The sequence below is a fragment of the Cannabis sativa genome, chromosome 7, assembly GCF_029168945.1.
Source record: "Cannabis sativa cultivar Pink pepper isolate KNU-18-1 chromosome 7, ASM2916894v1, whole genome shotgun sequence".
Classification (NCBI taxonomy): Eukaryota; Viridiplantae; Streptophyta; class Magnoliopsida; order Rosales; family Cannabaceae; genus Cannabis; species Cannabis sativa.
Window position 1 is genome coordinate 46,000,541 of NC_083607.1, and position 14,567 is coordinate 46,015,107.

The 14,567-nt window shown below is 35.4% G+C and overlaps 1 protein-coding gene across 1 annotated transcript; it reads left to right on the plus strand.

Moving 5' to 3' along the window:
* Positions 1 to 9,908: 9,908 nt before the first annotated feature.
* Positions 9,909 to 10,733, plus strand: LOC115696568 (uncharacterized). Its single transcript, XM_030623462.1, has one exon. It carries the CDS (start codon positions 9,909 to 9,911, stop codon positions 10,731 to 10,733), a length of 825 nt encoding a protein of 274 aa, XP_030479322.1.
* Positions 10,734 to 14,567: the final 3,834 nt, after the last annotated feature.

The following is a 14,567-nucleotide window of genomic DNA, read 5'->3' on the forward strand; positions in this document are numbered from 1 at the left end:
AGTTGATAAAGACCTATACTCGGATTCAGTGCTTGATCGAGCCACTGAATTTGTTTCTTTGAGCCCCACGATATGAGATTTCCACCAAGTTTTACACAAAAACCAGTAGTCGATTTGCGGTCATCTAGATTGCAGGCCCAATCTACATCTGAAAAGGCTTCTAAAGTGAGATGAGTGGCTGGTTTAAAGACAAGACCCAAGTCAAGAGTGCCTCTAATGTATCGAAGTACCCGTTTGCATGCATTCCAATGTGCAACAGTAGGTTGTTGCATGAATTGGCTTAACTTGTTGACTGAAAAAGCAAGATCAGGTCTGGTCATTGTGAGATATTGAAGGGAGCCAATTGTGCTTCTGTAGAGAGTGGGATCGTGGAACAACTCACTGTCAGAGGTATACAGTTTGTATCCAGTACATAATGGTGTGATGCATGACTTGGAAGTTTCCATATTGGTTCTTTTTAGAATGTCCATAGCATACTGAGTTTGGGACAGATGGAGAGATGCATTGGTTCTGTGTGCCTGAAAACCAAGGAAATAACTAACTGGGCCGAGAGTTTTAAGAGCAAACTTGGCTTAGAGATCATTGATTACTTTGTGAACATCTTTAGAACTGGCACCTGTGATGAGGATATCATCAACATAGACCAAAATGAGGAGAGGAGTGCCATTTTTGGTGCTGAAAAAGAGACTACTGTTAGAAACCGAATTAGTGAAACCCCAAGCTAGTAAGGCAATCTTGAGCTTTTCATACCAAGCTCGAGGTACCTGTTTTAATCCATACAATGCCTTATTCAGTTGACACACATAAGTTGGATAATTCGGATTGTCAAACCCTTGTGGTTGTTGCATGTAAACCACTTGTTCTAAGTCACCATTTAGAAAGGCATTATTTATGTCAATTTGTTGTATGTCCCAGCCATAGGTGACTGCTAGAGTAAACATTATGCGAATGGTACTTACTTTGACAACAGGGCTGAAGGTGTCAAAGTAGTCCACTCCAGCAGTTTGTTGAAAATCTTTGGCTACCAGCCGAGCTTTTAGTCTTTCAACAGTTCCATCTTCCCGTAGTTTTATCCTGTACACCCATTTGTTATCTATGACATGCATACCATGATGATAAGGGACTAGAACCCATGTATTGTTTTTCTTAAGAGCATAGTATTCCTCTCTCATAGCTTTGTTCCATAAAGGATTATTTAAGGCCATTTTAAGAGAAGTAGGTTCTTTGAGATAACATTCATAATCTTTTAACTCAGCTGGAAGAATTTTAGGTTTGTAAATACCTGATTTGGAACGGGTAGTCATGTGATGAGAGGATGTGGTTGGAGGTACATGGGAAGTATGAGAAAGGGGAGCAGCAGAGGCAGTTGGTAAGGCAGCAGGTGGCTCATGTTGCTGCAATATAGGATCTGCAGCAGGTATAACAGTATCTGGTGGAAATGAAGTTGGTGACTGAGTTGGTGTTGGCTGTTCTATTGGTGACTGATGAGAGGGAAATAGAGCAGATGGTATAGGAATGTGGTGGACAGTGGAGATTGGGGATGTGGGAGTGGAATTCTCGGAAAAAAGATGAGAGTAAGGAAAGCATAGCTCATCAAAAGTAACACTACGGGCAATATATATTCTGCCAGAAGGGTGGAGACATCGATAACCCTTATGATGTGGACTATAGCCTAAAAAGACACACATGGATGTTCTAAAATTGAACTTGTTCTTATTGTATGGTCTTAATAATGGGAAGCATGCACAACCAAAAGTTTTCAAGAAACTATAGTCCGGTTTTGTGTGAAACATATTTTCATAAAAAGAGATGTATTGATTCTTTTGGATGGGAAGTCTATTGATAAGATAGGTGGATGAGACAAAGGCATCCCACCAAAAGGATAGAGGCATTTTGGCTTGAGCTAGTAATATAAGTCCCATATCGGTTATATGCCTATGTTTTCTTTCCACACGGCCTTGTTGTTGATGTGTATGTGGGCAAGGGTGTCTAAAGATGATACCTAAATCATAAAGAATAGGTTTGAGAGGTCTATACTCTCCACCCCAGTCAGCTTGAACTGACTTAATCTTGGTATTAAATTGTCTCTCAACATAGATATTGAAGTGTTTAAAAACATTTGTTGGTTCTGATTTGGCAGTAAGAGGAAAAATCCAAGAAAACTTGGTGAAATCATCAATAAAGCAAATATAGTATTTGAAACCCTCGGGTGAAGGATGAGGGGATGGTCCCCAAAGATCGGTATGCACGATTTCAAATGGAAAATGGGTACTGTTGTGTGAAGAGTGAAATGAAAATTGGTGAAGTTTGCCATATTGGCAAGCATGACAAATGGACATGTCAGCAGTAGAAATATTAAGAAATTTAAGAACTTTATTGAGAACTTGAATGTTGGGGTGGCCAAGTCTATTATGCCACAAAGATACAAGTTTGGAATTTTTTGTATTACAAGAGTTGAAAGTGCTTGTAGCAGAATTGCTATTACAAGTAAAGGCAGAAACAACATTTGCTTGAGACAAAGAATTGTTCTTTGCTGCAGCAGAGGAGTTGTAATGCTGAGGAGACATATTTGCTTGATGAGTAAACTTGGGTGCTAGTTGGTAAAGCCCATCTTTAAGGGCACCCTGAAGGAGAGGGATCTTCGATTGATTGTCCTTGACAAAACACGAATTAGGAGTGAATTCAACAGAAACATTGTTGTCATTAGTAAATTTGGAAATGCTAATCAAATATTTTGTGATAGCTGGAACATGAAGTATAATATTGAGGTAAAGGGATTTTCTTGCAGCAAGAGTGCTATTACCAATGTTATGTATAGATAGAGAAGAACCATTACCTACAACAATCTTTTCTTTGCCTTTGTAGGTGTGTTGCTGGTGGAGATTACTATTGTCTTGAGTGACATGGTGAGAAGCTCCGCTATCAAGATGCCAAGCTTCATCTGTGGTAGGGCCTGTTGAAGCAACAAGGGCCTGTGGTGGATTTGAGGCAGTGTTTGGGTCATTTTCTTCAGGACCATTGTATGAGATGTCGAATCTTCTGTAGCACTTGTGAACTGTGTGAACAATTCGGCCACAAAGTTGACAAACTGGTCGATTATTGTTAGAAGATCCTCTGCCACCATTGTTATTCGATCGGCCACCATACGAGCCTCGTGCACGTCCTCGAAATTGATTTGAAGAGCCATGGCCTGTGGGATTGGGAGGGCCAGATTGGTTTCTTTTGAATTGGGCATAGTTTTTTGTGGCTCCACTGAGATCAATAGTGGTATGAACTTGATTTGCTTCAATTCGAACTTCATAACTTTGGAGCATAAATTGCACTTCAGCAAGAGTAAGATTGTCTCTTGAGGTCAGATTGACAACAACAGCCTCATACTCAGTCCCTAAGCCAGCAAGAACATACAAGATGAGTTGTTCATCTGAGATTGGATTCCCTACTGCACGAAGACCATCTGCCAGGTTCTTCATTTTGAGAAGGTATTCGTCAATGGCCAGAGAGCCTTTCTTGGTGGATTGAAGTTGATTCATTAGATGGATTTGTCTTGCTCGAGAGGCAGTCCCAAACAATTGCTCGAGCGTGTTCCAGATATCAGACGAAGTAGCACAATTCACCACATGCCCAATCATAGACTCAGAAATAGTTGACATCAACCAAAAAAGGAGAAATTGATCAAGACGCATCCATCTATTCAATTCAGGATTACTCACCGTGGTTGTCGATTCTGGTGATTGTCGAATCCTTGCTTGAGGCCGATTTTAATTTAGCAAAATTCCTTCAAGATCATGTGCTCTGATTGCAGGAAGGACTTGAGATCTCTAGAAAAAATAATTGTTCCGATTTAGTTGTAATGGAGGAACGAACATCGTGGTTGGAACTATAGACTGATGAGATGCTTCACCGGAGAAGGATGCCATGGATATTCACCTTCGGCTCTGATACCAAGTTGAGCTGAAAACAGAGCTAAGGAAATAGAGAAAAGAAGCAGTAGAAGAAGATGAATTGAATCTTTATTTCAGTACAGAATTAGTTTAATACAAGTGTTGGTATTTATAATGATATGAGTACAACCGACACTTAACTAACTCTATAACAGAACCTCTAACTGTCTAACTACTTAACCATATTCTGTTATTGTATCAACAGTTCCTGACGCCAAAGAAAAGAAGAAAAATGAAGAAAAGGAAAAAAAGAAGAAAAGAGAGAGAGAGAGAGAGAGAGAGAGAGAGAGAGAGAGAGAGAGAGAGAGAGAGAGAGAGAGAGAGAGAGAGAGAGAGGGTTTTATTTGAGTTTTAGTTTTTAGTATTTTTTTTTTTTAGATTGGCAAAAATCAAGAAGAAGAAGAGCAATTTGGAGAAGAAACTTAGAGTCTTGTGACAAGCTCTAAATGAGTTTTTATTTCTATCTTTCTTTTCTTTTAAATTTTGTAATTTTTGCACAATCTATTATGAGTTAATTTTTCTTTTGCTAGAATTATTTTGTTGACTTAAATTGTGATTTGATATTTTGTTGCTATGTTTAGTGAATTGATTTTGTTCATTCAAGAGTATTTTGTGCAATTGATTACTTTTGCTTGATCACCATTAGTAAGTACTAGCTAATCTGATTTTGGAAAAAATAGGGTTAGTGGAATTGCTTGAATGATGCATGAATATCACTTTGGAAAAATGTGGTTTGTAAATGACATAGGAATATGTTATTTACCATGTATGACTTGAAGGAATTGTACTTAAATTGATATTCTTAAAATTAATTGGGCCTAGGAATATGTTAATTAATTAGAGAATCAAATCATAAACACTTTGGAAAAAGGATTATGACATTTTAAATTCCTAGTTGACATTATCAATTTACAACAATACTCATTAGCACCATTATATCAACTTTGCATTTTTAGGCCAATTTAATAATTCTAGCTTGTTTTCTTCATAGTTTGTGTTTGTAAATTTTTTACATATTCTCATCACTTTATTTTATTTTTGTTGAAACCAATTTGTGAGTAATTAGTTTTATAAATTAATTTCCAATTTTCAATCCCTGTGGAGACGATACTCGATTTATCACTTAATTACTTGTTACGATTGCGTACACTTGCATATACAATTTTTCACAACAAGTTTTTGGCGCCATTGCCGGGGATTGATTTAGTGAAATTTTATTTTTGGAACTTAATTACTATCAATTTGGTTTTTTTTTAGTTTTTCGTTTGTTCATTCTATTTTCCTTGTTCTATTTTACGCTTTGTTTGTCTTATTTTGGTTTCTTTTGCAAGGTCTTGAGATGTCTCATCTACAAGTCCTTATGAATTTTGTTCAACATGACTTGGAGCCCTTGTATGAAGCATGGTGGAGATACAAGGCATTTCTAGTGAGGTTTCCATATCATAGGTTGTCCAAAGAGTGTCAATTAGAAATCTTCCTAAATGGGTTGAATCCAAGCACACGAAAATGGGTAGAAAGAGGAAATGGTACCACTAATTTCTACCAACTATCAATCGATGAAGCCTTTTGGATGTTGGAAGACATGGCGGAGTACAATGAGTGGTGTTGTAATTGTCCAAACAAAGACCATGTTTGGGAGGACAACTACAATAATTTGGAGCCAAATTTTGTAACTTACACTCAAGGACCAAATGATGAGATTTTAGAAGATTTACAAGAGTTCAACATAGAAGAAGATCTTCATCAAATGGCTTAATCAAGCTCATTTGAGGTATTGATGATGGAGTTCATGGCGAAAAATGATGCCCCAATCAAAGCCAAGCTTCATCATTGAGGAAAATGGAGAACCAATTTGAGCTTTTGGTGAATGAGTTGCGTGATAAATCCCACGAAACTTTGCGTATTGATATGGAAAATTCAAGGGAGAAAGAAGAAAGTGAAAATGTCATTTTGAGGAGTGGTAATGAGTTGGAGATACTTGGGGAAAATTTTGAGAAATTACAAGAGCTCACTTCAATCCAAAGTAGTGAAAAAAAAAAAGATAAGGAAGCAAGCATTCCAAGTTGGTCAACATTTATTGCTGCTCATAATGCTGTAGCATTATCACAGCAAAACTGCCCAGTTTTTGAAAAAATTCAGCAAGAATATTTTTGCATTCCTCAAGTCAAATAGCTCATGGTAATGGAATATTATGTTTATGAAGATCCTTTTTGGCCACCACCTCCTCCTTCACCATTGGCATGGTACCTTGGCATCCATCATGTGCATTCATCGAATTCAAGTCTAGTTGAGCATTTTGCCTTTTCAATTCCATATCTCGCCAAGCTTGAGGGCGTTCATGACAAAGACCCATTTTTGAGGGCATATGCCACTCTCTATGGGCGGAAGCCGCTCTTTGATGAGTGCTTCTCAAAAAGTCAAGCCGACGACTTTAAATCAAGCGCTTCTTGGGAGGCAACCCGAGCTTTCTAAACTTTATCTTTATTTTATTTTAAATTCAATAAACATGCAACGTTAAATGGCTTTGACAATTGCATTGTAGTTTTTTTTTTCTCTCTTTCTTTTCTTTCTCTCTCTTTTAGGTGCGAGCATAAAGTCAAGTAGAATTGGGCGCACTTACGGAGGTTGACACTAGCGAGTTTGCACATCATTGAAAGGGAAGTTCTTCTTTAACTCTTCTTTATTAATTTTAAACTTGCTCACACATATTTGAGAATTTTGTGCATACAATGTTTTGGAAAACTAAATATTTTTTTCCTTTTCTTTTATTTTGCTTGTTTGAAAAAAAAAAATTGAGGCATATGTGCTTTGGTTTGGTGATTTTCCACATTCTAATACATGATTGATAGTGTGCATAGCTTGTTGAAAAATGTAAATATTGCTTGAGCTTGTGACTAATTCTTGTGCTAGTTTTCATTTTGATTGAGATATGTCCAATTTTGAGCAAAAATGCCTTGATCATTTAATTGTGTGTGATTTGGTGAAAGTTTGTGTAAATATATGATTTTGTGATATCACAAGTCTTAGAATTTGTTTGATTCTCTCTTGAGGCGAAATCTTAGACGACACTTAACCAAAGACATGATTTAGGCCATTTATGGACCGTTTGAGCCTTTTGAGCCAACCATGATATAATTTTATCCCTAGTCACCCTCTTTGAGCATAATTGAATCCCTTTATTTTTTTTTTAACCACATGTAAGCCTAGCTAAATACAAATCTTCTCACCATATACCCTTTGAGCACCTTATTATTCTAAGATTTTGTTTGTTGTGTCATGAAGGGGATGGGAGGGGTGCAATTTTGGTAGTGGTAATTGGGTGAGTCTTTCATTGTGGTAGTTTATTATTCTCACTATTGGGGACAATATTGAATTTTAAGTTGGGGAAGAGTTACCAATTTTGTGTATATTGCCATTATTATATTTGTATTGTTAGTTATTCAAAAAAAAAAAAAAAGAATTTTTAAAATTAAGTTTGGGGTGTGTCACCCCTTGAAAAAAAAGAAAGAGTGTTCAAACTTAAGTTTGGGGTGTGCCGACCCTTGAAAAAAAGTGTTTAAAATTAAGTTTGAGGTGTGCCACCCCTTGCAAAAAAAAAAAAAAAAAGAGCAGGATTTTTTTAGAAGCTTGAAGTCTCAGGTGTTATAGCATTGCTTCAGCATTCTGGAGCAGAGACAGAAAAAAAAAAAATGCTATGCTAAGGCATTGCTATAACTCCTGGGAGCACGTTATTTTGAAAAATTTTGGGGCAATAAATAATGGCAATATTATATTCAAATTTTTTGTGGGATATTATTTGAGGAAGTAAGTGTGAAGTCTCATTTTAGTCTTAGGAAAATTAAGGTGCTTTTAGGCGATTTGAGCCAAAAATGACTTCTCTTAACCACCTTTACCTTAGCCTTACATTACAAGTTTGAAAAAGTCCTTTTGATCTTTAGCTTTGTGTTTGTCTACATTAGTGGAGAGAGAGATGAAAAATAAACCTATGAGACTTTGTCATTTTATAGATTTTGTGCTTAATTCATATTTACATAAATTGATCTAAATTGTAAGCAAACTTTTGAGAAAAGGCATTTCACACACACACACTTGGAGTAATCAAAATCGGAATGAAACTTGTGCTTGAATTTTTCACAATTATTGGACAATCTTTTTATTTTTCTCTAAACTATGTTCACTTATCAATCTCTACGGAAATTTTGGAGATCACCAACTTTAGTGTCATATTGCCTATTGTTTTACTTTGATTTTAGTTTATTTTTCTTTTTGCTTGACGACAAGTAAAGTTTTAAGTTTGGGGTGTGATAACTCTATGAAAATAGAGTTATTTATATCTTTTTGGGCATTAAATTAGTTTTGTTCTCAAGAATTTTTAGTTTATTTTAGTGACTTTCATTTTGTTTTTTTTAATTTTGCATAAATATTAATTTTAGTATTTGAAATTAGTTTTAATTAATTTTCTTAATTTTTATTTGTTTATTTAGTGTCCCAATTAATTAAATACAATTGTGTGTGGTGTTGTAGGAATTTAAAGGCAAAATTGACATTAAGTGTTATGGGCCATGATGTTGGGCAAGAAACAAAAAAAAAAAGCCCAAAGGAAGAAATTTGTGCAGCCCATGACTTTGTTTTGGATAAACAATTTAGTAAAATCATATATATATATATATATATATATATACATATATACATATATGATATATGATAAAAGCAAAGAAGGAGGCTTGATTGGAAGAAAAGAAAAAGGCGGTTGGGTTTTTGTTGCTTGTTCCTGACGCCAAAGAAAAGAAGAAAAATGAAGAAAAGGAAAAAAAGAAGAAAAGAGGGTTTTATTTGAGTTTTAGTTTTTAGTATTTTTATTTTGAGATTGGCAAAAATCAAGAAGAAGAGCGATTTGGAGAAGAAACTTAGAGTCTTGTGACAAGCTCTAAATGGGTTTTTATTTCTATCTTTCTTTTCTTTTAAATTTTGTAATTTTTGCACAATCTATTATGAGTTGATTTTTCTTTTCCTAGAATTATTTTGTCGACTTAAATTGTGATTTGATATTTTGTTGCTATGTTTAGTGAATTGATTTTGTTCATTCAAGAGTATTTTGTGCAATTGCTTACTTTTGTTTGATCACCATTAGTAAGTACTAGCTAATCTTGATTTTGGAAAAAATAGGATTAGTGGAATTGCTTGAATGATGCATGAATATCTGTTGGAACTTTGTGTGAAATTATGTAAAAATAGAAAAGTGAAGTGTGTGAGTAGGAGTCCCACATGGGATAGAAATACTACATTTGAAGTGTATATCTAGTGCAAGTTTGAGATATGGGTTTGGGCCCCAAGGGGTACCCAGTTTTGCGCGCATGGGTGAGGACTCACACACTGGACCACCACACGCGCGCGCGCCGCCGCTCGCCCGACCGATCCGGGTTGGGTTAACAGGTGAGGTTTCACTTTATTTTTAAAAGAAAAATTATTTAATTAAATAAAGATTTATTTTTTATTTATTAATTAATTAATTTTAACACGTGATCATAAGAGGTAAAACGCGGTCAGTCAATGATCCGCCTTTTCCTCCCACGATCCAACTCCTCCACGAACGATAACATTACCGTTTTCTTACCGTTTTTTCTTGGATCGACTTCTATATGAGTCGTATCAGAACAACGTAAGAATACATCTTTTCCAAAATTAAAAAATTCTTTTTTTTCTACCTTACGATTTTTCTCAGAGCAAACAGTAGGGTGTTATAGAGCGATACAGTTCGGTGCAGAACGTATCGTACTTATACAGAGGTTGTTTTATCCTGGGGACGCCGTAGTTGCTAGACTGTCGTGCACACTTCGAGCAGAGCCGCGAAACGTCTTAAAGAGAGCGACATTGTTCGTGACTCAGCCAGATTATTCTATCGGTAATTCGTTCCAATTTTATTGTATTTAATTTCGGTATAACAATTTTAAGACGTTTCGTTCTGCTATGGCTACTGCCGATGAATTTTCTGGCTCTGCTTCTAATGATATAAACAAGCCTTTCTGTTTTGAGGGATTACATTTTAAGCGATGGAAACAGAAGATGATGTTCTACCTGACGATGAAAAAAGTTGCTTTCGTTCTCACTGCTCTGAAGCCGGTTGTCTCTGAAGCTTCTACCGACAAGGACAAAGAGGCTGAACGCGAGAAGCAACAAAAGGATTTGGACTCTTGGGTCGAAAATGACTTTCTCTGTAAGAATTTTATTCTTAACGGTTTAACTGACGATCTATATGACTATTATAATTCAGATAAATCGGCAAACGAAATATGGGATGCTCTACAAAAGAAATACGATACTGAAGAAGCTGGAACTAAAAAGTATGATGTCAGTCGCTACCTCAAGTATCAAATGGTGGACGACAAACCTGTGGAAGCCCAATCTCACGAGCTTCAGAAAATTGCACATGAAATCATCTCAGAAAGTATGACTTTAGATGAACAGTTTCAAGTTGTTGTATTAATTGATAAGTTACCCCCTTCCTGGAAGGATTTCAAAAGTACTCTCAGGCATAAGACTAAGGAATTTTCCTTAGAAAGTTTGATCACCCGCCTTCATATAGAGGAGGAAGCAAGAAAACAAGACCAGAAAGATGAAGTGCTTGTTGTTTCAAACAACAACACTATGAAATCCACACCAGCGGTTCTGAAGCCTAATGGCAAAAATTTTAAGAATCAGAACCGCAACTCGAATTCCAATTCTAATAGCAACAACTCTCCTCGTAACAATAATCAGAGTTGGAACCATAATAGGAACCAACATGGAAGGTAGCCACCTCCACATAAACAGAATGACCCCGCACAGTTTTTGTGTTACAATTGTAACAAGTCGGGTCATATGGCACGAAAGTGTCGGAACAAGCCTAGCACTGCTCCGTAGGCTAACTTGACTGAAGAAGCTTTTACAGCTATGATCTCTGAGATCAACATGATTGGTGCATCAAAAGGGTGGTGGGTAGACACTGGCGCCTCTTGCCATGTCTGCTATGATCGTGCTATGTTTAAGACATACACTGCTGCTGATGACAAGAAAGTGTTGTTGGGAGATTCCCACACCACTATTGTTGTTGGAACTGGAAACGTGGAGCTAAAGTTTACCTTGGGAAGGACCTTATTGCTGAAAGATGTAATGCACACTCCTAAGATGAGAAAGAATCTGGTTTATGGTTTTTTGCTTAATAAGGCTGGGTTCACTCAAACAATTGGGGCTGATTTGTACACCATCACTAAGAATGGTACTTTTGTGGGGAAGGGTTATGCGACTGATGGAATGTTTAAATTAAATGAATTTAATAAAGTATCTTCTTCTGCTTACTTGCTGTGTGATTTTAATGTTTGGCATTCTAGACTTTGTCATGTTAATAAACGTATCATTAAGAACATGAGTAATATTGGCTTAATCCCGAAAATGTCAGAAAAGGATTTTGAAAAATGTATCTTTTGTAGTCAAGCAAAAATAACTAAGACACCACATAAATCACTTACTAAAGAAACTGAACCTTTAGATTTGATACATTCTGATATTTGTGAACTTGATGGAACGCTAACTAGAAATGGTAAACGTTATTTTATTACTTTCATAGATGATTTTTCTGACTTTACTTATGTGTACTTGATGAAAAATAAAAATGATGCACTTGACATGTTCAAATTATTCGTAGCTGAAATTGAGAATCAATTTAATAAGAAAATAAAAATGCTTCGTAGTGATAGAGGAACTAAATATGAATCAAATTCATTTATTGAATTTTATAATTCACATGGTATGATACACGAAAGGACTGCACCATATTCACCTGAAATGAACGGTAATGCTGAAAGAAAAAATAGAACATTTACTGAATTAGTTGTGGCTATTTTGTTGAATTCTGGTGCTGCATCTCACTGGTGGGGTGAAATTTTATTAACTGTTTGTTATGTTCTGAATAGAGTTCCTAAAACTAAGAGTAAAATTTCACCTTATGAGATCTTGAAAAATAGGCAACCAAATGTGTCTTATTTTAGAACTTGGGGATGTTTAGCTTATGTTAGGATTCCTGATCCTAAGAGAATAAAGCTGGCTAGTAGAGCCTATGAATGTGTATTTATTGGATATGCGGTGAATAGCAAAGCATATAGATTCTATGATCTGAATGCACATGTTATAGTGGAATCTAATGATGCTGAATTTTATGAACATAGATTTCCCTTTAAATTAAGAAATAGTGGGGGTACATCTACTAGCAATGTTCCTACCATTAGGAATAATGAGCACACTGAGAGTAATGAAATAGAACCTAGAAGAAGCAAGAGAGCTAGAGTAGAAAAAACTTTTGGTTCAGATTTTTGTGCTTACACCTTAGAGGAGGATCCTGCCAACCTCGAAGAAGCTTTGTCTTCCATAGATGCTGACTTGTGGCAAGAGGCCGTTGATGGTGAAATGGACTCACTTATTAAGAACAAAACCTGGCATTATACAAACTTACCACATGGGTGCAAAACTATAGGTTGTAAGTGGATTCTGAAAAAGAAATTGAAACCTGATGGAACTGTTGACAAATACAAAGCTCGCTTAGTAGCAAAGGGTTTTAGACAAAGAGAGAATGTAGATTTCTTTGACAATTTTTCACCTGTCACTAGAATAACACCCATTAGAGTTTTAATTGTTGGGTTTTGTGCCGTAAATAAAACCCTTTACAATCTGATTAGTTATCAATATAAGAAATTTGAAGTGATTTATGTTTGCATGAATTTTACATGCTAATGGTTTAATATATTTATTACATTTATACACAAAATCAGTTAAATCCAGATCATATGTTTATTCACTATTACAGTATCGTTAACACAGTGGAATGTGATTGTGATCATATGAATCAAAAGACTAAGTCCCTATTTCATCAGTGTTTTGGATTTACACTAATGTGATAATCAGCGATGATGTGTACTTACACTTGGAGTAAGTGTTATGTTCTTTCCAGGACATTGGTAAAGTATACTAGTTTCGAATGTATGGAGTATACATTGGACTGAACCGATATTGCAACTTAGTTAAGATATTATAAACTTACCATCATATCTTTCCAAGTCAATATCAGTAGTTGATCTTAAGATTAAAAGAATCTAAATCCTGATATGCTTAGGCTCAACTCAGGAGTGTTATTCATGTTCTTTGATTTATTAGTTAAGCCTACTTTTGGGTCAGGGTGATACGTATATTTTGGGAACATGATAGTATGATTGAGTGGGAGTGCTGAACATAAATATGGAATCTATAGCTTCTACTGGTGTATAGAAGTCAAGTGATGATTCCCTTCGAGCTTAGCTAAATAGAAGTAAATGGATGAGCTCTTGTTTAAGTGACTAATTCTTAGATCACTAAACATCATTTACAGGTAGCTAAGTGTTTTAAGGGACAAAATACGTTGAGGGGTGAGAACGGTAAAATTATCCCATCTCGATGTAAATCATCTATATAGAGGATCTTTAATCACAATAAGATTATAACAATGGTTAAATGAGATAGCATATCTATATCGTGGAACATATAATATGCTCTATATAAGTCTGAGAGTGCAATTCTAAGTTCTAAGAGTGGATTCAACGAAGAATTAATAAGTAGAAATTTACTTAGTAAATTCGGTTCACTTATTGGAAGCTCAGCATATAGATCCACGGTCCCCATTCTAGTTGAGACTATACTTCTTGTAAGACTCAATAATTGATTTTTGATTAATCAATTATAATTCTAAAGTTAGACTATGTCTAATTTGTGAATTTTCACTAAGCAGGGGTGAAATTGTAAGGAAAAGAGATTCTAGGTTTATTTATTAATTAATAGACTTTATATGTCTAATTAATAATTAAATTAAATGACAATATTATTTAATAATCTATTTTAGTTATTAAACAATTAGTTTTGGCAGTTAAAAGGTTAGAATTAGAAAATTGGCGTTTTGAGAAAATAGAAATAAAATTTGTGAAAACTGCAAAATCCAAGTAAGGCCCATTAACACCTATGGCTGGCCACTTGGGATGGTTTTTCAAATTGATATTTTCATTATTTTAATGCCAAATAATTACTAACCTAAACCTAGTAGTTGCCTATAAATAAAAAGTGATGGCTGAGTCAAATAACAAATTTTTCATAAGTTTTCATAACCTTTTTCTGTCAGAAAATTATTTTCTGAAAACTGAGCCTTCCCTCTCTCTTCTATAGCCGAACCTACCCTCTCTCTTTTCTTCTTCATAAATTTCGAAACCCTCAGTGATAGAGTAGTGCCCACACACAGCAAGTGGTACCTCAATCATAGATTGGAAGACTGTGAAGGATCACACACAAAGAGAAGGAGATTCGGGCTCAGATCTTGATAATACTCTGCGACAGAAAGGATACAAGGGTTAGAGATCTGAGTGGAATGAGACATTATTCCGCTGCAACCAATGTAAGGTTTTCTTAACTTTATATGTGTTTATTTATTGTTTTATAAAGTTCATATTTAGGGTGTTAAACAACATACTTGTGAGTAGATTTAAGATCTTGGTAAAATAAATTCCAATATTAATTTCTCTGGCTACTATACACAATTTAGTTGTGCACCAAATGGATGTTAGGATAGCGTTCCTT

What these genes read in the sequence shown, in the direction of transcription:
- LOC115696568 (XM_030623462.1), top strand. Translation starts at nt 9,909, where the DNA reads ATGGCTACTGCCGATGAATTTTCTGGCTCTGCTTCTAATGATATAAAC.